General features: G+C 34.8%; 1 protein-coding gene across 1 annotated transcript; it reads left to right on the top strand.

The window, feature by feature from the left end:
• The first annotated feature begins 7,472 nt into the window (after positions 1 to 7,472).
• LOC122276534 (protein IQ-DOMAIN 2-like) lies at positions 7,473 to 13,108 on the top strand. The gene is made up of 6 exons (XM_043086339.1): positions 7,473 to 7,786; positions 8,446 to 8,545; positions 8,640 to 8,939; positions 9,188 to 9,409; positions 9,882 to 10,001; positions 12,046 to 13,108. The coding sequence occupies exons 2-6, from the start codon at positions 8,471 to 8,473 to the stop codon at positions 12,745 to 12,747; spliced, it is 1,419 nt and encodes a 472-aa protein (XP_042942273.1). The 5' UTR covers positions 7,473 to 7,786; positions 8,446 to 8,470; the 3' UTR covers positions 12,748 to 13,108.
• Positions 13,109 to 19,347: the final 6,239 nt, after the last annotated feature.

Consider the following 19,347-nt stretch of genomic DNA (forward strand, 5'->3'; position numbering starts at 1 on the left):
TAGGAAATGCAGGATTTATCCCCTGTCACTTTGCTTCTAGTGACACCTATCACTATCCCATCTGGGCAGTCTAGTCACAACAATCACCTATTTAAACCCACGCCCCTTCTTCTTTTCTCCTTCTTTACTTTGTAGTTCCCTCGTTCCAAACACAATTCCTACTCTCTCTCTCTCTCTCTCTCTCTCTCTCTCTCTCTCTCTCTCTCTCTCTCTCTCTCTCTCTCTCTCTCTCTCTCTCTCCAGCCTTCGTGCTTTCCTATTTCTTTCTTCCTTTGACCGTCTCTAATCTTCATTCTCCCTCTACAATGGCGCCTAAGAACACCTCTCACTTTGCATCTCGCAGCTCCCGTTTGTCTCGTCCATAAGGACCTTCCAAGGTTCCTCGAGGCCTAGATCCTCTCGAGGTTTGTGGTGACTCCCAATTTGCAGGGTTGTGTAATTGGCCACGAGCATGGTCACCACTAGCGCATCGTCATGGGTGTAGAGTACCACCCCTTGTAGTCTTCTTTGCCGAATGAGATGGCGAGGCATGTTAAACGCCTTATCCACTTTGCCAAGTGTTTCTCCATGGAGAACACGTCCTCATAAATGGCTTTTCGGGCTTACACCTTTCTGCTCGACAAGGTGGGGCCACCATTGGCTATGGTATGGATTTCTGCAAAGGGGCTATCGCAGCATGCTGGGGTTCAGCGGGGCGCATTCCAATCAGTTCCCTAGTCCATTTTGTGCCGCTTGGGGCTTTCACTTTTGCACTTTCCTCAAGGTCATCTTGTTTGTTGTTTGGACAACTATCCCTGGTTTGCTAAGTGTTTGGCAACCAGCCGTTTAAGCTCTTTACTCTCTTTCATTTCTTCAATCTTCTTCTTGAAAGTGTAGCTGTCTTCGGTCCTGTGACTTTTTGACTAGTGATAAGTGCAAAAGTGGTGTCCCCTCCGCTAGCAATAGTTGGGTTCACATGCAACCAGCTTGTTGTCCTCTTATACGTTCAAGCTGGCATGTGAGCGTTGGGCACGCTACCCTCTTGTGAATGTGTTCTCTTCCCGCCTTCGGTCGAGATGCCTTCTTTTAGGTTTCTCCACAGCCTTCACCTAGATCGGCATGTCGGATTCCTTCTCTGCCTATTCTAACTCAACTTTTCTCGAGACTGTTAAGGTCTATAGAGTGTCTTCCGCATTTATAAAACCGTCCACTTGGTCCATAAACTCTTGCAACGTCATTAGTGTTTTTCTGGCCAGCTCGACCATGAACTAGTTTTGAGGCCTAATGCCTCCCAAGAGCGCTGCCAGTATGATCTTCTCATCCTGGTCATCGGTCATCATATGTTTTTTGTTTAACTATGCCAAGTACGCCTTGAGTGACTCATCATCCCTTTGTTTGATAGTGAGAAGGTAGGCTGCGAGCCTCCTTCTCCTACTTGCCATAAATTGTGAAGAAATACCGAACGAGTTCCCTGAAGCCGTTAATCAAACTCAGTGGCAAAGACCCGAACTATGCTCTCACCGAGTTCTTAAGTGTCAGTGAGAAGGCCCGACACACCACTTCCCCACTAAACCCATGAAGGGTGATGTGTGGATTGAAGGTCTCCAGGTGCTCAAAGGGATCTTTGGACCCGCCATACATCTATATTTGTGGAACTCTAAACTTTGGTGGGAGTAGTGCTGCCATCACATCCATGCTATAGGGAAAGTTCGTATTGTTGAGCAATTGGTCAACTGATGACGACGCTCCTGTTCTCTTGGCCATCTCCTCGTACTTGTCCACGATGTTACGTAGCTCGTGGTGCATCTTTTGTCTCTCTTCTTCACTAGCGTCCACCCCTGCACGACTTTGCAACTCAGCACGTTTACTTTGGCTTGGTGCTGAGTCTTCATGTGTTCCCGCATCCCGTCTCCTTAATGCCTCATTTTTCTTGTAAGAGGTTTTCCATCTCCGCTACTGTTCTCCCCATGCATGCATCTATTTCTACGAATCTTCCCTCTATATTTCTCACGGTGCTTCCTGATCATGGGTAGTTTGAGAGTGTGTTGCAACCGGCATGCAAAAGACACGTTAATTTATAAAGATCTCACATATGGCGTCACTGTTAACGGCTTGTTTCGCACATTAGTCACTGGGCTTAACCACTTGCAACACAAGAAAAGTGGGGGCTTGGGATTGATGAAACTCTTCTTATGCCTAAATTAGTTTAATCTCTTTAGAGGGATTTTAATGTATGGGGGATATAGGGTTATGTCACACACACTGTCAAGGAGAGGGCGTCTCCCCATGACCTTTGTCCGTGTTTCTTGTCAATCCTTAAGGGCGGTGTGGCCTTACAACTACATGCATGTGCAAGACAGTGTCAAGAATATCAGTGTCCCATTGTGGTAGGGTCTAGCCCTACCACTACCTAGTACCCACTTCTAGTTCCTTCCCACATGGGTCTTATGCCTCTTTCCCCTTTTTTACTTGTCGATCAACTACACTTTAGTCATTGGGCCTCCTGGGTAAGTTAGGCCCATCCCAATAGGAGACGTAAACATCCCTTCCATATATATAGAACTATCACCCTCTAGATTTTTATGCTATAGATCTCGAACTAATAATTGTTTGTCACATTAAATCTTCAGATTATAATCACCTCAAACTATTAAGTATATCATTTATAATAGAGTTATTTTATTTTCAAACCAGTATGGAAAACACATAATTCCCATCATTGATGTGACATGATTTGATTTATAAGATTCAAATCTATGATTTTTTTTTTCATAAATGAAATATTTCCAAATCAACAGGATACACCTCCACACCAGTTTATGAATAGAATTTTTTGTTGCCATAATTGTGTTAACATAAAGTTGCATTTAGGTAAAAATAATTTGTCTGAATTTTAAATCAAGATGATTTATTGATTATAAAACTCTTTATTTGGATTGTAATATATATGATATAATGATTTGAAATTTATTTTTATAATTATAATTTGAAATTCAAGGTTTCGATTGATTGAAACTTTGCTTTAATTTTATCTGAATTTAAATCCAATATATAGATTTTTTTTTTTTTTCCCTAAATGGAAGATAGAAATTTTAAATGGTAATGAAAATCCAAATCAATCTAAACATATCATAAAAAAGTTGAAAAGTATAGTCGGTTTTGAACTTTTCAAGATATTGAAGACTTGATAAGTGGCACAAGTTCATCCGACAAACGACTGATGAACCACAGTAATCTTGGCAAGAATTTGATTTTATATTCCGAGTATATTTCACGGTCGGTGATCGGTATGTATAGTACTTCGTTCAAGAGTCCTCACCTTCCAACATCATTTGATGCAGTTTACTGTTTACCTTTGATAATCAGATAATGTTATCTTCTTTTGTCAATAATTTTTAAAATTTTTAAATAATAAAATTTTTTATATACAGTCACTTTTACGTATTCTTTATATACTCTGTTAATATAATTAACAGTATATTTTTTAATATAAAATAAATATTAAATTCTGCCATGTTCATAAAATATATAAGAGTATTGACAATGACCTAGCTAAATATCAATATAAGTCTAAATTTTAACTAGATATAAGAAAAAGCTTCTACATTGGATTAGCCAAAAGTCTCAAACTCAACACTTGAGATACGATAAATTAAAGGGGCTATCTACTGTTAGAGAGTTACTATTAAACTTCTATCTAATTATTTTATTCTTTTCATCAACCTCTCACTATTTTTATCACATTGAAATAAATTACTACATTAAAATAAATCATATAAGTATTAAATTGAAATAAATTACCACATTTTATTTTTTAATAAAATTATTAATTAATATATGAAATATATTTGTAAAATATAAAAAATTAATTAAATATTATTAAAATATATAATATTATATTATTATTTTACATTTAAAATGACTAGTCTAATGTAGATTCATTTAACTAAAAATTAATATTATAGTTAAAAGGTGAGATTTTAGTTAAATTTTAAATTTGACAATAATTAAGTTACTGTCAATAAAAATAATTATACATAATATTATCCTCAAAATAATATTACGTGGGACACTACGTCGTCCAATTAACTTTAGCCAACAATCAATGTTGATGTGGCATGGTACGTGGTACATCAAAACGTTTTTATATGTATATGCCACGTGGTATTATATTCTCGATCCACATGTTGCAAATAAGGATTTGGGGGTCAACGGGGCCACCACAGCCCAAAGATGTTTAAATTCGCTACTAATATGTTTTATTTGTGTTTTTAATAATAATAGAGGAATGTTAAAATCATAAGAATTACACAAAAAAAAAAAATGTAAATTAATATAATTTTATTTGATTTATTAAATTTATTTTATAATTTATAATAATAATGTTATCGAATTATTTACAATAAATCAACTATATAATTCCGATTCTCTTTAAAGAAGTGTGCGAAAGTGGTTGTAGAACGGTAGAACCCACGATCTCGTACCGTGATTACCTACCCAGGAGTTGTGGTTATTGTTTTTGGCAACGTACCATATCGGTCGGTATGACCGATCACTAGGCCAGTATAGATATGGTATCTGTTTTGTATCAGTTGTAATATTTTGATCTCTACCGTCCGGTATTTCAGCTTTTATCTTCTTCTTTTTTTCATTTTCTCAAGCTATAATCTTATTTTTTGACCTTCAATTCATATTAGACGATTTATAATTTATATATACATATATATTTATGTATAATTTATTCATATATAGACTATTATTTTGAAATATAATTTATATATATAATTTATTTATATATCGACTATCCCAAAACGGTATTGATATCGAAATATTTCGTTTCAGTGTCTTGACTGGTACAACATCTAATACTGTATTCAAAATATTGATTGTGGCGGCCACAACCCTCTCCTCCCCAAGACTACATATTATTACTGAAAATTTGAATTGGTGGGTACAAGATCCTATCTTCTAAGATTTTCTAAGAAAAAAAAAGAAAAATATCTTAGAAATAAAAAAATTACCTAAAAGTAAATTTATAAATTGACGTGGCTTGATATAATATATTAAATTGTAAAATTATTTTTATTATAAAATAAATTTAATAGATTCTATAAAATTATATCAATTTATAAGTTTATTTTATGCAATCTTTTTATTTATATTGACCGTACTTATAAAAAAAAAAAAAAAAAATGGAATTGGGCCCCAGACAGAGAAACGGCAACAATATATATTCCGTTGTTGTAGGTGCTTGCCGTTGGTTTGTTAACAAGCTACGTCCTACGCTAAGCCCAAACTGCTTAATAACAAAACAAGCATCTTTCCCCAAATTTAAGCCTATACCAATAATTGGAGATAGGTTGTGAGATTTAAACATGATGATTCATGTGTCTCCCAACCACTTCTTCATTGTTTATATATATTCAATTACCTAACCTGAAAGATCAAGTATAACTCTAACCTTACTCATCATCTCCAAATAGCAAACAGTTAATGACTTTGTTTTGGTAATTGTTGATTACCTAACTCTTGTTTGTTTTTCTTGAAAATAAGGTGAGAATTTTATAAATAATAATAAAATTATTTGAGTTAAGATATTTTATTAAATTTTAAAAAATGAGAGAAAAAATGTTAAAAAAAATATTATAAAGTTAAATTATTATTTTAATATTATTTTTTGTGTTTTATTTATAAGCTTAAAAAATTTATAAGAAAAATAAAAAGTATATTGTGTTTGAGTAATATTAAAAGAAAATTTATGAAAAATTTTAAGATAAGACGAAACATTTTCAACTAATCTCACTTCCCAAATATATATGACTTAAGTATTTAAATATAAAAGCCTTACGACAAGATTATTTGAATAATTCAATCACTTTTAATATTCTCTTAACTTAACTATATAATTCTCGTCCGACCGTTCCTCACTATTTATGTAACGACCCCAATTACTCCATCAAATTCCACTTCATCCAATTCCGACTCATCCTTTAAAAATTCAAGTCAACTCCAATCTCCCCTCTTATATATGTTTTATGTCGGATTGAGGGGTTTAAGACTTTGGTGGCAGTTGAGATAGGAATCGTTACCAATGCATTATCAAAAAAATGGTTGGCACGTCGTTTTTAGAGGGAAAACTGTAATAGAAAACTGGATATTTTCTCTGATTTTATTGTTTTTCTTCATTACATATCAAAGCAATCGCCAACCTATATTATTATTTTCTTTAGTTACTCCTATCTATGAAATATTTAAGTCCTGTTTAGATAGTAAAAATATTTTATCTCATTGTTATAATTAATCTAAATTTTCATACAAAATATAATAAATAATTTAATATTTTTAAATTTTAAAATAATAATAATATTAAAAAGTAATATTTTAATAATATTTTATTTAATTTTTACCTTTACTCATTATCCAAACGGCACCTTAAAAAGAAAAATAAGTAATAAATCCTATTTTCTCTCGATATTTCTTGGATTTGAAATAAGAAGATTAAAAGATTTCATGGTTTTGAATAAATAAAATTTAAAATTGCAAACGGATTCCTGTGAGAAATTGTTTAATCTTAACTTTAGTTTGATTATGTTTTGTTCATTCATATATTTAATTAGAATAATATATATAATTGGTGAGGACTTTTTTATTTTAAAATGTTTTAAATATATTTAATATTCATTTCGTACAGTTGTCCGACAAAAATAAGGAAACTTGTCTTTGTGAACACATTTTTCTCTATGGCTTTGTTAGACGCAGTCGGTAAATACAGTAGGCATGCAGTCGGCTGTACAGAATAAATAAAAAAAAATTATAAAAATATTTTTTTTTATGGTTGTATAGAATGAATAAAAAAAAAGTTATAAAAATAATTTTTTTTTATATAAATCCCATATTAATTCATTTTTTTCACGTCGACTGTATTTACTCATTGCACAAATCATTTCTCTTTTCTCTATAACGTCATCACGCCTTTATATTCTTTCTCAATTTCATTTTAGTCTTTAATTCCTATAAAAGATTTAATGAAATTTGTGAATCATTTAGTTAGAACTGAAAAGGGCATTAGTCGATAAAACCAAAATATCTATTTAATAAATGATAAAAAAAATATAATAAATGATTATTTAATAATAATAAATATATTATATTTTATTTAATAAGATAAAAATATAATATATAGAATTTTATTTTGGTGTTAGGTTTGAATATTGGAAAGTATTGTACAATTTAATAATTATAATTTAAATGTTAGAAACCCACGTTAAAAAGATGATAAGCAGGCATTATAATTGGTCCAGAGGGAATCTTTCGCTTTTGACTTTTGTTTTTAAAAAAACATATAAAATTATAAAAAAATAAAATGAAAAGTTTACACGGAACTTTGAAGTTAGTACTTTGGCAGATGGGACCAGTAAAAACGTCTGTACGCAGTAAAGTGAAAGAGGAAGTGTTTTATTACTGGCGAATAGATTAGGGAACAGTGTCGTGAAGACTCGGAGCATCTGATCCCCTCACCAAGAAAACAGTGTGTGTTTGTTAATGAAGTGGGGTCACTCTAAAAGCAGAACCAGCTGGTCGTCCTCATATTCCCTCATCATTGAAATCTTCTTGGCGAGATCTGTTTACTGGTTTTCTCTTTTTCTCCTTTTATTTTTGAAGAGGGATAGGTAGATATAGGGAGCGCGGGAGGTGCAAAGGAAAAAAATCTGGTCTTTTTGTTTGTTTTGTGAGAAAGAAAGAGAGATAAGAGGGCCACCTGTTGAAGGGAAGAGAAGCTGTTTGAGATCTGCCATTTTGTCTACAGGTACTGCTTCTACTTTCTCTTTTGTTGGACCCCAATTAAACAAGTCTGGCAATTTGCTTTGTTATGGGTTGCTATGCTTTTTTCTTTCTTTGTATTTTTTTTTTATTTTTTTTATTTTTTCAGATGATTGTTTGTAAATTTAGTGTAGTTGCTAATGGGTTACAAGTTCTGTTGAAAAAGTTTGAAATTTAAACGTTTGATCTTTGCAGCATTTTATTTGTAAGATGAGCATTTGCAGATTTACTGATTAGACATGAAAATTTTGGATGATTTTTCTTCTTTGTTTGCTGAGAAAATGTAGGGAAGGAAGAGAAAGGAAGATTATGCATCTTAGATTTAATCTAATGCCTACTGTAGAGCTCAATTCAAGATGAACTTATCTTTATGAATTTATTTTGTTTCTTTTATGATGGTTTCTCAATCTTTAACATGGCAAGCGCCCCTCCCCCTCCCCCCCTCCCGCGGGTTGGGGGAATTTCTGTCATTAATTTGAGAGCCAGAGTTGCTTCTTTTGTGGGATGGGCCTTATGCCAGGATCTCCCATTATGTTTTATAACAAAAAAATAAATTCATTATCTTTTGGAAATTTATTAAAGTATGTTGATACGGTTGTTTAGTTAGTATTTTCGATTTAAAAATTCTAAATTGTTTTCATGAAGGATCACATTAAGGAATGATAAGGAGATGGCAAGGAAAGGGAATTGGTTTTCTAGTGTAAAGAAAGCTCTGAGCCCAGAGTCCAAGGAGAAGACTGACCAGGTTTTGAGAAAGACCCTTATGATCATCTTTTGATTACCTCGATAATTTGTTAAATAATGATGGGTTTCTGATCGCTTTAGTGACTGTTTTCCAGAGATCTAATAAATCCAAAAAGAAATGGTTTGGGAAGCAAAAACAACCATGTTCAGATTCTGCCTCTTCTGGAACTTCCACAATGCCAGCTCTTCCTCAGCAGGAAGAGGTGAAATTAGCCAATGGAGAGAATGAGCAGAGTGAACAGGCTTACTCTGTTGCTGTCGCCTCTGCTGCAGCTGCTGAGGCTGCCGTTGCTGCTGCTGACGTTGTTCGACTCACTGCAGTAACTCGTTTCCCAGGAAAATCGAGGGAGGAGGTGGCAGCAATCAGGATTCAAACAGCATTTCGAGGATGCATGGTATGTGTTACACTCTTCTTTTCTTCTTCTTCTTTTCACATTTTTATCCTTCCCACTATTATTTATTCTGCTATTTGGTTCAATACAAGCTAAATTAATCTGCTCCTCATGAAAGCCATTTTTCCTATATTGACCACTGTCATCCCAATAATTTAAAGTTTCTCAATGGCTGCTAACAATGCTGTTGCAAGAAATTTTGGGCGAGTAATATTGCTTTCTTAAGGGCTTTTGCATTTCATTGTATTCAGGCAAGAAGGGCATTGCGGGCTTTAAGGGGGCTGGTAAGGCTGAAATCATTGATGGATGGGCCTGTTGTGAAACGCCAAGCTGCAAAAACTCTCAGATGCATGCAGACTTTAGCTCGTGTGCAATCTCAGATCCGTTCCAGGAGGATCAGAATGTCAGAGGAGAATCAGGCTCTGCAAAAACAGCTCCTACAGAAACGAGCAAAAGAGCTTGAGAGCTTGCAGGTATCTGTTGTTTCTTTTTTATTCTGTAATATTCTATAAAAATATGCTAATCACTTAGTAATGTTTCATCTTCTAATAATCACCACGGGATTATGTAATAGTATTTGCCTTGAAAAATCTTTGGGGGCTCTTTTGATGACTAGAATCTGGCAGTTGGGTTCACTTTGTTTGTGCCCATATGACTAAAAGTGTGTTTCATGTATTAGATAGTGAGAATAGGCTCAAAATTTTTCTGTAAAAAACCACAGAAGCATGCGGAATTATAGCTTGGTGCTGACTTAGGCTGTAGCAGTGTGACATTTAGAGAGTTTTAAGTACTAAGTTCTGATTCCTACTTTACTTATCAAAAAAAAGTTCTGATTCCTACTTTACTCAATGCATCCTATTTTACTTGTCATCTAACTAATCTCTTTTTCTTTCTGGTAGAAATACTTCATTTTGCTGCATTTAATGTATTTATATGTGATAATAGATGGGGGATGAATGGGATCACAGCCTTCAGTCAAAGGAACAAATTGAAGCAAATCTTCTTGGCAAGTATGAGGCGGCTATGAGGAGAGAAAGAGCATTGGCATATGCTTTTTCTCATCAGGTGATCTATTTCTCTTATTATTTTATGTATTTGAGCTCCTCAACAATACAAAAAGAAAATGAAATATTCTTTTACGATTAGAGATTAATACACACACACACACATGAGAGGTCATAAGCTGCCCCTAGGGAGAAGGGGGATGGCTACCATGACTTTTTGAATCTATTCCAATAGTTTGTTTTTCCTACCATTTATAATACCTCAAACTGAGTATAGGAAGGTAGGAGGGTGGTGAATGGGATCCTACATTGTCTGGGAGGAAAAGTTATTGCTTTTTATAATGATTTCAAGAGGCTCTAACTGTGACTTTTAACTATTTGTTTTGGATTTTAATTCGAAATATGGTTTGGTCTTCTTCTTGGGTCATTGCAAATGGTATCAAAGTCAATTCTTAGCTAGGAATGTGGGACTTGGGTGGTATCACCTACAGTGGAATAGCTTGACAAGATGTTGGGGAAAGATTATTGAGTATGAGAGGGTGGGAGGGCGGTGAACATGAAGGATTGTAACTTCAAGGGAGCCAGTTGTAAGTTCTTGTGATTTAGAATAATTTCAAGGGATCCTAATTGTAACTTTGACTAGTTCTATTGGAGTATAAGCTCGATGTGGCTTGAGTTTTCCTCAATTTGTCATATCGTTGATCGCCATAGTTTGGATATGCTCCCCTTAACTTTTATTATCCCACTTTGGTTTTTCATACCTAACCATTTTGTTGTCTTCTCACAATTCGAGGATAATCCTTTCTCACATTATATTCATTTGGTAATCATTTTTCCCGATTATTATCATTTTCAAATTCTTGCATAATTATTAAGAGATATAATCCATTGTAGTCAAGTTTTTGTTATATAAATACATGTCTATCTGTAAACTTAAATCGCATTTTATGTGTATAGCCTATAAAGTTTTCACTCTTGCAGTACATGCATGCTTTGGATTATACTATTATATTTGTTACACATATTATGTTGAAATATTATGTTACTATATCTTATTAACTGTTTCTTAGCAGATAGCTTTGGCCAACATTTAGAAAATTTTCGTGTTCTGCTGCTGCTTATGCATTTCATTTTGAGTAATGCTACTTATATTTCACCAGCATAACACCCGTGTAACACAACTTATACGGCAGGCATGTATTGCAGGTTTTGTTTAATTTTTGAGGTTCAAATTTTGTATGGCTAATGCATGCTTATCACATCAGTGTGTTACACTGGTTTTGTTACAAGTAGCATTGTTCTTTCATTTGTCTCCCGTCAGTCAGTGAGTCGAATTTGCATTATATTTAAATTTTTATCATTGTAGATGCTTTATGTCTTTTCTAATATAAAGCATCAAAAGAGTCATCATGAGAAGTGAAAGGAGAAAAACTTTGATATTGGCTCAATGTCAAATGAGTAACTTGACTATTGGATAATGTGAGGCTGATTCTTAGATACATGCATGCCTAATGGTAGTCGACATACTTCATATAAAGGTTAACATTTTTTGCACGAGTCTAAGTTTGGTATAGTGAACAAATTAAACACTGATGACATCGCATTAGACTACATAAAGTTTCATTGAAAACCACCCGAACGCATGAGAAGATCTTTACCATATATTTTCTTTCTTTCTTTTTTGTGGTTATGGAGAGAGAGATGTAAGATTTCTTGCTTGACAACCTTACAGAGAGAGAGATGCAGTGAATGCATAGTTGGATAACTCGGAGAATTTAGTAATTCCAGTTGAGTACACTAACTAAATGCCTGGAAGTTAAAGTGCAGCTGATCCAGGAAGAAAAAACACAGTTGTCAAAATTTTTGCATGTGCATCTGCTCTGTTGTTGAAGTTGAGTAGGAATTAGTTGTCAGTAATATAGCTGCAGATTAGTAACTGCATGTGAAGATGCCATGACGTCTCTCACTGTTCATATAGTACTGGTGACTACGTGGTCTGTGCTTACCAATTACTAGTCCAATAGTATGACAGGCTGAGACTTAAGTTCTCTGAAGGTTGAATGAACCAACTTTTAAGTCTAATCTTGAATTGAATTACTCAACAGAAAACCTGGAAGAATGGTTCAAGATCTGTAAACCCAATGTTTATGGATCTGAGCAATCCCGCCTGGGGTTGGAGCTGGTTGGAACGATGGATGGCTGCCCACCCATGGGAGAATCGTAGCATGATGGAGAAAGAATTGAACAATGATCACTCATCTGTAAAGAGTGCAAGCCAGAGTGTCGATGGTGGAGAAATTAGCAAATCTTTTGCCCGATACCAGCTCAATTCCGATAATCATTCCCCCTCGGCCAGCCAGAAGACAGGCAATCCTAACTTCCAGTCTCCCTCAACTCCAAGGCCAACTTCCTCGAAAGTGGCTAAAAAGGTGAAGCCAGCAACCCCAAGGGGAGGATGTGGTCCAGATGATGATTCTAAAAGCATGGTTAGTTTGCAGTCTGAACAGTTTCGAAGGCATAGTATTGCTGGGTCATCAGTGAGAGATGAGGACAGTCTGGCAAGCTCTCCAGCACTTCCAAGTTATATGGTACCCACTAAGTCTGCAAAAGCAAAGACCAGGTTGCAAAGTCCATTGGGGGTGGAGAAGAACGGGACACCACCTGAAAAGGGGACTTTTGGGCCTGCAAAAAAACGGCTTTCATTCCCACCCTCACCCGCCAGGCCAAGGCGGCATTCAGGTCCACCAAAGGTGGATATCAGTCTTAATACAACGGAAAACAACACAAGCACTGAAGTGGGCAGCTGATAATATCTAGTTTAAATTGAGTGAAAGAAATCAAATGGATTTGGATTTGGAGGGGTCCTGGAGGAAAGAAGAAATAAAGGTTATTCGATTTGTGAATTCACTGTTTTCTCAGTCTATTGTTGCTTAGCTAGCAGGTGCTCCATTGGTTGATATTCTTCTTCTTGAATAGCATACTTTTTTACTCATTTCTATTTATTTCCTTTTACTTTCTCTACATCCTGATGAAAGTAGAACATGTCTGAAGCCAATTCAATTCTGTGTCTTGATTATTTTTTCCACGAAGAACAGTTGACAATTTGTTAAATTTGTTGATTCTACAGAGTGAGGTATAATGGATACTGAGTTTCTTTTTTCTTGTCTATTTGCATGTTGCTTATATCTGGTTCTGGCATATCGATTCATCCTTTGAATATTGTGAGTCGAAAGTTAGATTAACCAGAATCTATCTTTAGTGACACCATCCAGCTGCTTCTCTCAGAAGCATTTCTAAATGGTGTCACTAAAGATAGATTCTACCGAAATGTTTTCTAATTTTTTTTTTTTTTTACTTATTAAGTAAGTGTTTTTAAATGAATTTGTAATTTTTTTTATTTATTAAAAATCTTTAAATAGTTTAAAAAATGGAGAAAGAAAAAATGAACAAAAATAAAGATTTACACTTATCGGTAGATGATTTGCCTGTCTGTATCATGATTCTTTGGAAATTGACAAAATCTATTTGCAAGGACGTCTTTTTGCTGACTCATGTCACACATCTAAAAAGTTTCTGTTTTGACTGATATGTCAGACACATGCCAGTATTTTGAATTTTTTATAATTTGTGCCTGCAACTAACAGTTCAACTTGCAGCAATCATGAATCTACAAGAAATTTAGATCATGAATGTACAAGAAATTTAGATGACGTCTACATGAAGATTTCTCAATTTAATCATGATGTCTTCCTTTCCTCAACAGGTAATCATCTTGCCCTGAATCAGGACTTGGTTGTTGGGTTGCAGCCCTGTGCGTATAGAACCTAAGCAAAAAAATATGGATTTTGCTAGACGCAATCGATAAATATAATTGGTATAAAGTTGATTATATGGAATAAATAAAAAGAAATTATAAAAATATTTTTATTTATGGTTATACAGAATAAATAAAAAAAATTATAAAAATAATTTTTTTTTTTCATATAGGTCCTATATTAATTCATTTTTTTTAAAACGACTGCACGCCAACTGCACAAATCATTTCTCAAAAAATATTAACGAGGCATTTAGGACGATATATACCGTACAATACATGAATCTTTTTTTCCTTAAAAAAAAAAAAAATTGCTAACCGTACCATACTGTTTAGATAAAAAAATGAAATGAAATAATTTTATATAAATGTTAAAAATTAAATAAAATATTTTAGAATATTATTTTTTAATATTATTCTTATTTAAAAATTTTAAAAATTTGAATTATTTATATTTTATATAAAAATTTAAAAAAAATTATAATAATAAAATAAATAGAATAAGTAAAATATTTTTACTATTCAATCGAGGCTATTTCTTTTGTAGTCAAGTACGTTATTAGAATTAGAGTGAGATGTAGTATCTTTTCCTATATCAAGTACCAAGGACAACAGTGTACAAATAATCTTCTCTTTTTTCTCTCTCTCGAAAAATAGAGATGGAGAAAAAGTCTTCCCTAACTGTAACTTGGAATAAGATTGTAAAAGTCCAAGAACAAAGTAACATGGACTAGATAATTTCATACATTTATTTTGATTCAGCATCTTATTTAGACTATTGTATAGCAAGTTTGCTTGGACTCAATAGTTTTATTTTCTTTTTATGCAATTAGTTTTGTAGCTATGGCCCATATAGGGGTCATCCTGCTTATGTACAATCCAAGGGCTTTAGGGTTGATCACCATAAGCTTCTTACATCCTCTTTTTCATTTTGTCTCTTCTTCTCTTGGAGGTAAGGTCCACCTCGAATCTGATTAATTTTCTTACATTTCTATTCATCCAAATGCCTAATATCGAGTGTGTTATAGAGTCCAATGAATCTTATAGAAGATTTGGAGGAATGAGGGGGGGTCAATTGAGGTTATTAGAGGAGACTATGTCGATAGATTTATAAGAAGAGGAATTGGAGGAAACACAAAGAAAGGTCAAAGGAAGTCTGAACAACAAGGTGTTTTTGGATTGTTTAATTGGCAAAGAAATCATGGAATCAACAATGGCAATGGAGAGTAAGTAAATCGACCACTTTCCAGGAGGTTGGGAAGAACATTTTCATTATCACTTTTGCCACACATGACGATAAATAGAGAGTGCAGGAGGGTAAGCCATGGTTGTTTGACAACTGTTTATTTGTCCTTAACCAATTCGGCAAATTAACTTAACCATTGAAGATCAGGTTTGATCACGAATCCTTTTATTTTCAAATACACAATCTACCCTTGGCATGGATGACAAGAGACTATGGAAAGCAAATAGGAAGCACTATTGGCAGGGTGGAGGAGATGGATATTCAAGATGATGGAGTGGGTTGGATAAATTGTCTACATGTGAAAATAAACATGGCTTTGCACAAAGTCTTGGTGAGAGGTCGATCAACCAATGTGAATGAGTGTACAGCTTGGCTTCCACTATGATATGAAAAATTTCCTAGGATGTGTTTCAACTGTGGAAAAATTGTGCATGATTCAAAGGGTTGTCTATTGAAGGCTTAGGGGAGAACCACAACATATGAGGCCACGGTTCAGTTCGGGGCGTGGCTCAGAGCGGATCCTGTTTTGAGAAGAAGACCACCATTTTATTCCAAGGGAGTAAAATTTTCAGTCTAGACTGGACTGATATGGGGTTTGGTCGATTTGGTTCTAATATATGGAAAATTTCGAGAGTTGGTCCAGTCCCGGGATGTGGTTTTTTCACCTTGGACCAAACTGGACCGACTGAATTATAATTTATATATATTTTTAAATATTTTTTTCTAAATTATATATATTATTTTATATAATAGTTGTATAAATGAATTATGTAATTTTCATCTAACCTAGCATCATTCACAATATAAAAAATAAAATATATAATTATTAACATGCTATCAATTAAGATGGATGCATGCTTTCCTATGAGAGTCTTAAGAATAAATTTGGTTAATTGTGATGTTCTAATTAGTTGGACTTTGTTGCTGGGTGTCTTTATTTTTCATGGTCTTACTTGAATTTCTATGGAGTATGAATTTTGTGCTTTTGGTGAGTATTTTGATAAAAAGTTTGTTGTCAAGGACATTAGTCTCGGGATGCAATAAATGGGAATTGAGTCTCTGATCTAAGGCATCAATTGAGAAATTACCAATCCTAACCCGGAAAATAGACAATGTTGAATGCTCTTTGTCCACCCTTGCACCCCCTAATCAAAGTGTTAGATACTAAGATGTTTATCTCAAACCGCAACATGAAACTTATAATTTATATGGGAATTATTATCCATCACACCTCTTTGTAATATGAAAATAGTCAAAGAAAATCATTTGGGAATTATAGTTGGGAATGAAAATATGAGAATACCATGGAAATATATTTGATGTACAAATAGAAATATATTTGGTGGATTCTAAAAGACTAAAATGCTTGATTTATACCATTTAGAGTCCATAATTAATTTTGAAAAATTCAGTCGTGGAGGAAGATGAAATGTAGGAAAACAGGTATATATATGGGTGATTAAGATGGGATTAGGATCCTACTGATGTAGTTGGGCTTTTGTAGTTGTTGTTTCTTGTTACTTGGTAGTTTAAATGTTAGAAGTTATTTAGACTAGCTATTAGAAGTTACAGAGAAAATAAATTAGAACATACAATAAGAGCATTCAGCAAGGCTTCCTTCTATATGGCATGCCAAGTCAGTCTTTCCATCAAGGTTTTGGATGGATCCTTGCAAAATAACCTTTTTAAAGGTCCTTAACTTGTGGACCTTATTTTTGATAGTTTAAGGACCTTTTAATTTCAAGTGAGTATAGACATTTTTTATGATTAGAAGATATAGAATTTCTATCTACAATGTGGATCTTGAATGAACAATAAGTTATTTATACTGTGTTGTGATAGTTGTTAGTGCTCACTAATAGTTATTTATACTCTATTGTGATACTTGTTAATGCTCACTAACTGTCATACTTTTTGTTTAAAATTTCATGGTAGTATTCTTAAATTTTTACAAACTTATGTATATTCTAAACCCCGACTGTAAGCTAGATAATAAGATATTTTTCAAAATATTTGTTTATTTTAATGTTGTCCTAGTTGTAGAATTTTAATGTAAGGGAGGTTCTAACTATATAAACTACTGATATGTGTGCCTTTCCATTGTAATTCTGGTTCATGTCTTGCATTTTTCAAAGAGCCGGATCTATATGAAAGAAAAAATGAACTGTTAAGGAAAGAGAAAGAGCTCGAGAAGAGACTTAGCGATATTGAAAAGATGGAGATTAAGCTCCATAAGATAGTGGATGAGATCGAGAAAAGAGAGATGGTACTATCTAGTAGAAATGAGGAGGTTTGAAAATAGGAATTGGTGCTTCTTGAGAGAGAAGTTGTCTTAAGGCATTCACACACGCTATCCCGAGTGCATTGGGATTTTGTAATTGTTTTTGTTGTTACTTGATGACTTAGTAGTGGTTTATGTTACATCAAAATCTTAATTTATAGTTTAAGTGTTATAATTCATTTAGAGAACTGATTTGTATAATTAGGTTTTATATAATTTTGATAAGCTTTGGTCTTTTGATTTTGGGCATTGTAAGATTGATGGGATTGCTTTATAATCAAGTATGCATCATGCTGTCCCCATCTCCCCCAAACCCTAGTGAGAGAAGCTCCTTCTTCTCTCTAGAAACAAGGCAATTCTCTTCCGTCCGAGGGAGGTGGGAGCCTAGGCTTCCCCTCCCTCCATCTCTTATTTGTTTTTCCGTATAGCTTAGTTCCATTTCTGTTATCTTTTCCTCTATTTTCTACCGTATAACTTAGTTTTCTGTTTTAAATCAAGCGTCGTTTGGGCAGTGGTTTCGATGGTCGAAAGCTCCACCTCCCGGTCAAGGAGCTTGAAGTCTTTCTCCAACATATCTCGCGGTTGGCGGAGTGGTGGTTGCACGATGGAGGAGGAGGGTCTGAAGTGTGTTCTAAGTCTTTGGCCGTGGCTTGGTGTGGTCTGAAGTGTGTTTTTCTAAGTCTTTGACCACCTTTTTATACTACGTAGTTGGGCGTGGTGGAAAACAGAGTATCCAGTGTGGACGGAGTCCGGGTGCTTATCGCCAGAGGTGTTTTGGTTTTCTTGCAGGCTTGGATGTAATCCTGTGGGGTTAAGGTACTCTGTTTCATCCATGGAAAACAGAGCGGTTTTCAGGATTCAGGCTGAGGTGCATGGGAGGAAAAGGTGAGCCTCTGGGGTGGAGTCCGAACGTAACCCAGCATGGAGACTCTGTGGGTGGCGGCCGGAGCGAGGGAGACGCAGTTGTTTGAGGTTTTTTTGCTTTCGATTTTGGTTTGTTTCTGGAATAAATTCTGTGCTGGTCTCCGGTTTTGTTTCTAATTCTGTTTTCACCTAGCCGAAGTGGTGTACGGGCTGGTGGGCTAGTTATGGTTACGGGGATGAAGCCGACGACGGTGAGAAGCCCTTGTGACCTTGATCGGTATATCTTGATGGGCTGGCGATGGTGATGGGATGCAGAAAGTGGTTGTTTTGGCTAGTTTGTTGTGAGAAACTCTTGTGCAGGACATGCGTGGTGCAGGCTACCCGTGCGTGGTGCAGACTGAGAGATGCGCAGAAAGTGGTGCAGGCAAAAGGGAATGAGCGTACGGTGTTGAGAGAGCATAGAGTGTTATTAGTTTTTTTTTTATTAATCTGTTATGGGTGTTTTAATTTGGTTTTAATAATGTTTTTTTGAAATAGGCAAGTACCTCTCCTCCTTGAGGATGAGGGTTGTGAGTCTTCTCCTCTTATTGAGGGTGAAGGTTGGGTAGTGCCTCTCCTCCTTTGGAGGGTGAGGATGTTTAGTGTTGTTTTCTCGTAGACGAGTCGAGATGAACACTTCTGTTTTTGACAGAGTCTCGCATCTCAATATGGCGTCGTCATTGGAGAGATTAGAAGTTTTAGACACAGTCCGGCGCAATGAAAATTGTGTACGGGGGAGCGTACAACTGATGGGTAGTTGGCTTGTAATCGGGACTTGGTATCCGTTATTATTGGTCACAGCTGTAATTTTCTTCATTCAGTAATGAATTGAGGTCTATTTCAAAAAAAAAAGTATGCATCATGCTTCTTTTCCACCGTATTTCCTTGCCGTTTGGATCTTTTTTAAGGTATTGAATATTTGTATCTAATGGCCGTGGGCTCTGCATGCAATCAAGGCTCATGATTAGGACACGTGATTGCATGGGTAAAGAATATGTTTAGCTTGTATTGAGTCCTCTTTTCTTTTAGTTCCTTAGCATGCAGGCTTTCAAAATAAGTATTTCTAAGAACTAGGATGGAAGATTTAACTTTTAATGAAAAATGTGCAACAGGACTACCATGCAACGGATCAGAGGCCAATTAATTCCACAGAAAAAATGGTG

This window comes from Carya illinoinensis, chromosome 9 (assembly GCF_018687715.1).
Source record: "Carya illinoinensis cultivar Pawnee chromosome 9, C.illinoinensisPawnee_v1, whole genome shotgun sequence".
In the NCBI taxonomy this organism is placed as follows: domain Eukaryota; kingdom Viridiplantae; phylum Streptophyta; class Magnoliopsida; order Fagales; family Juglandaceae; genus Carya; species Carya illinoinensis.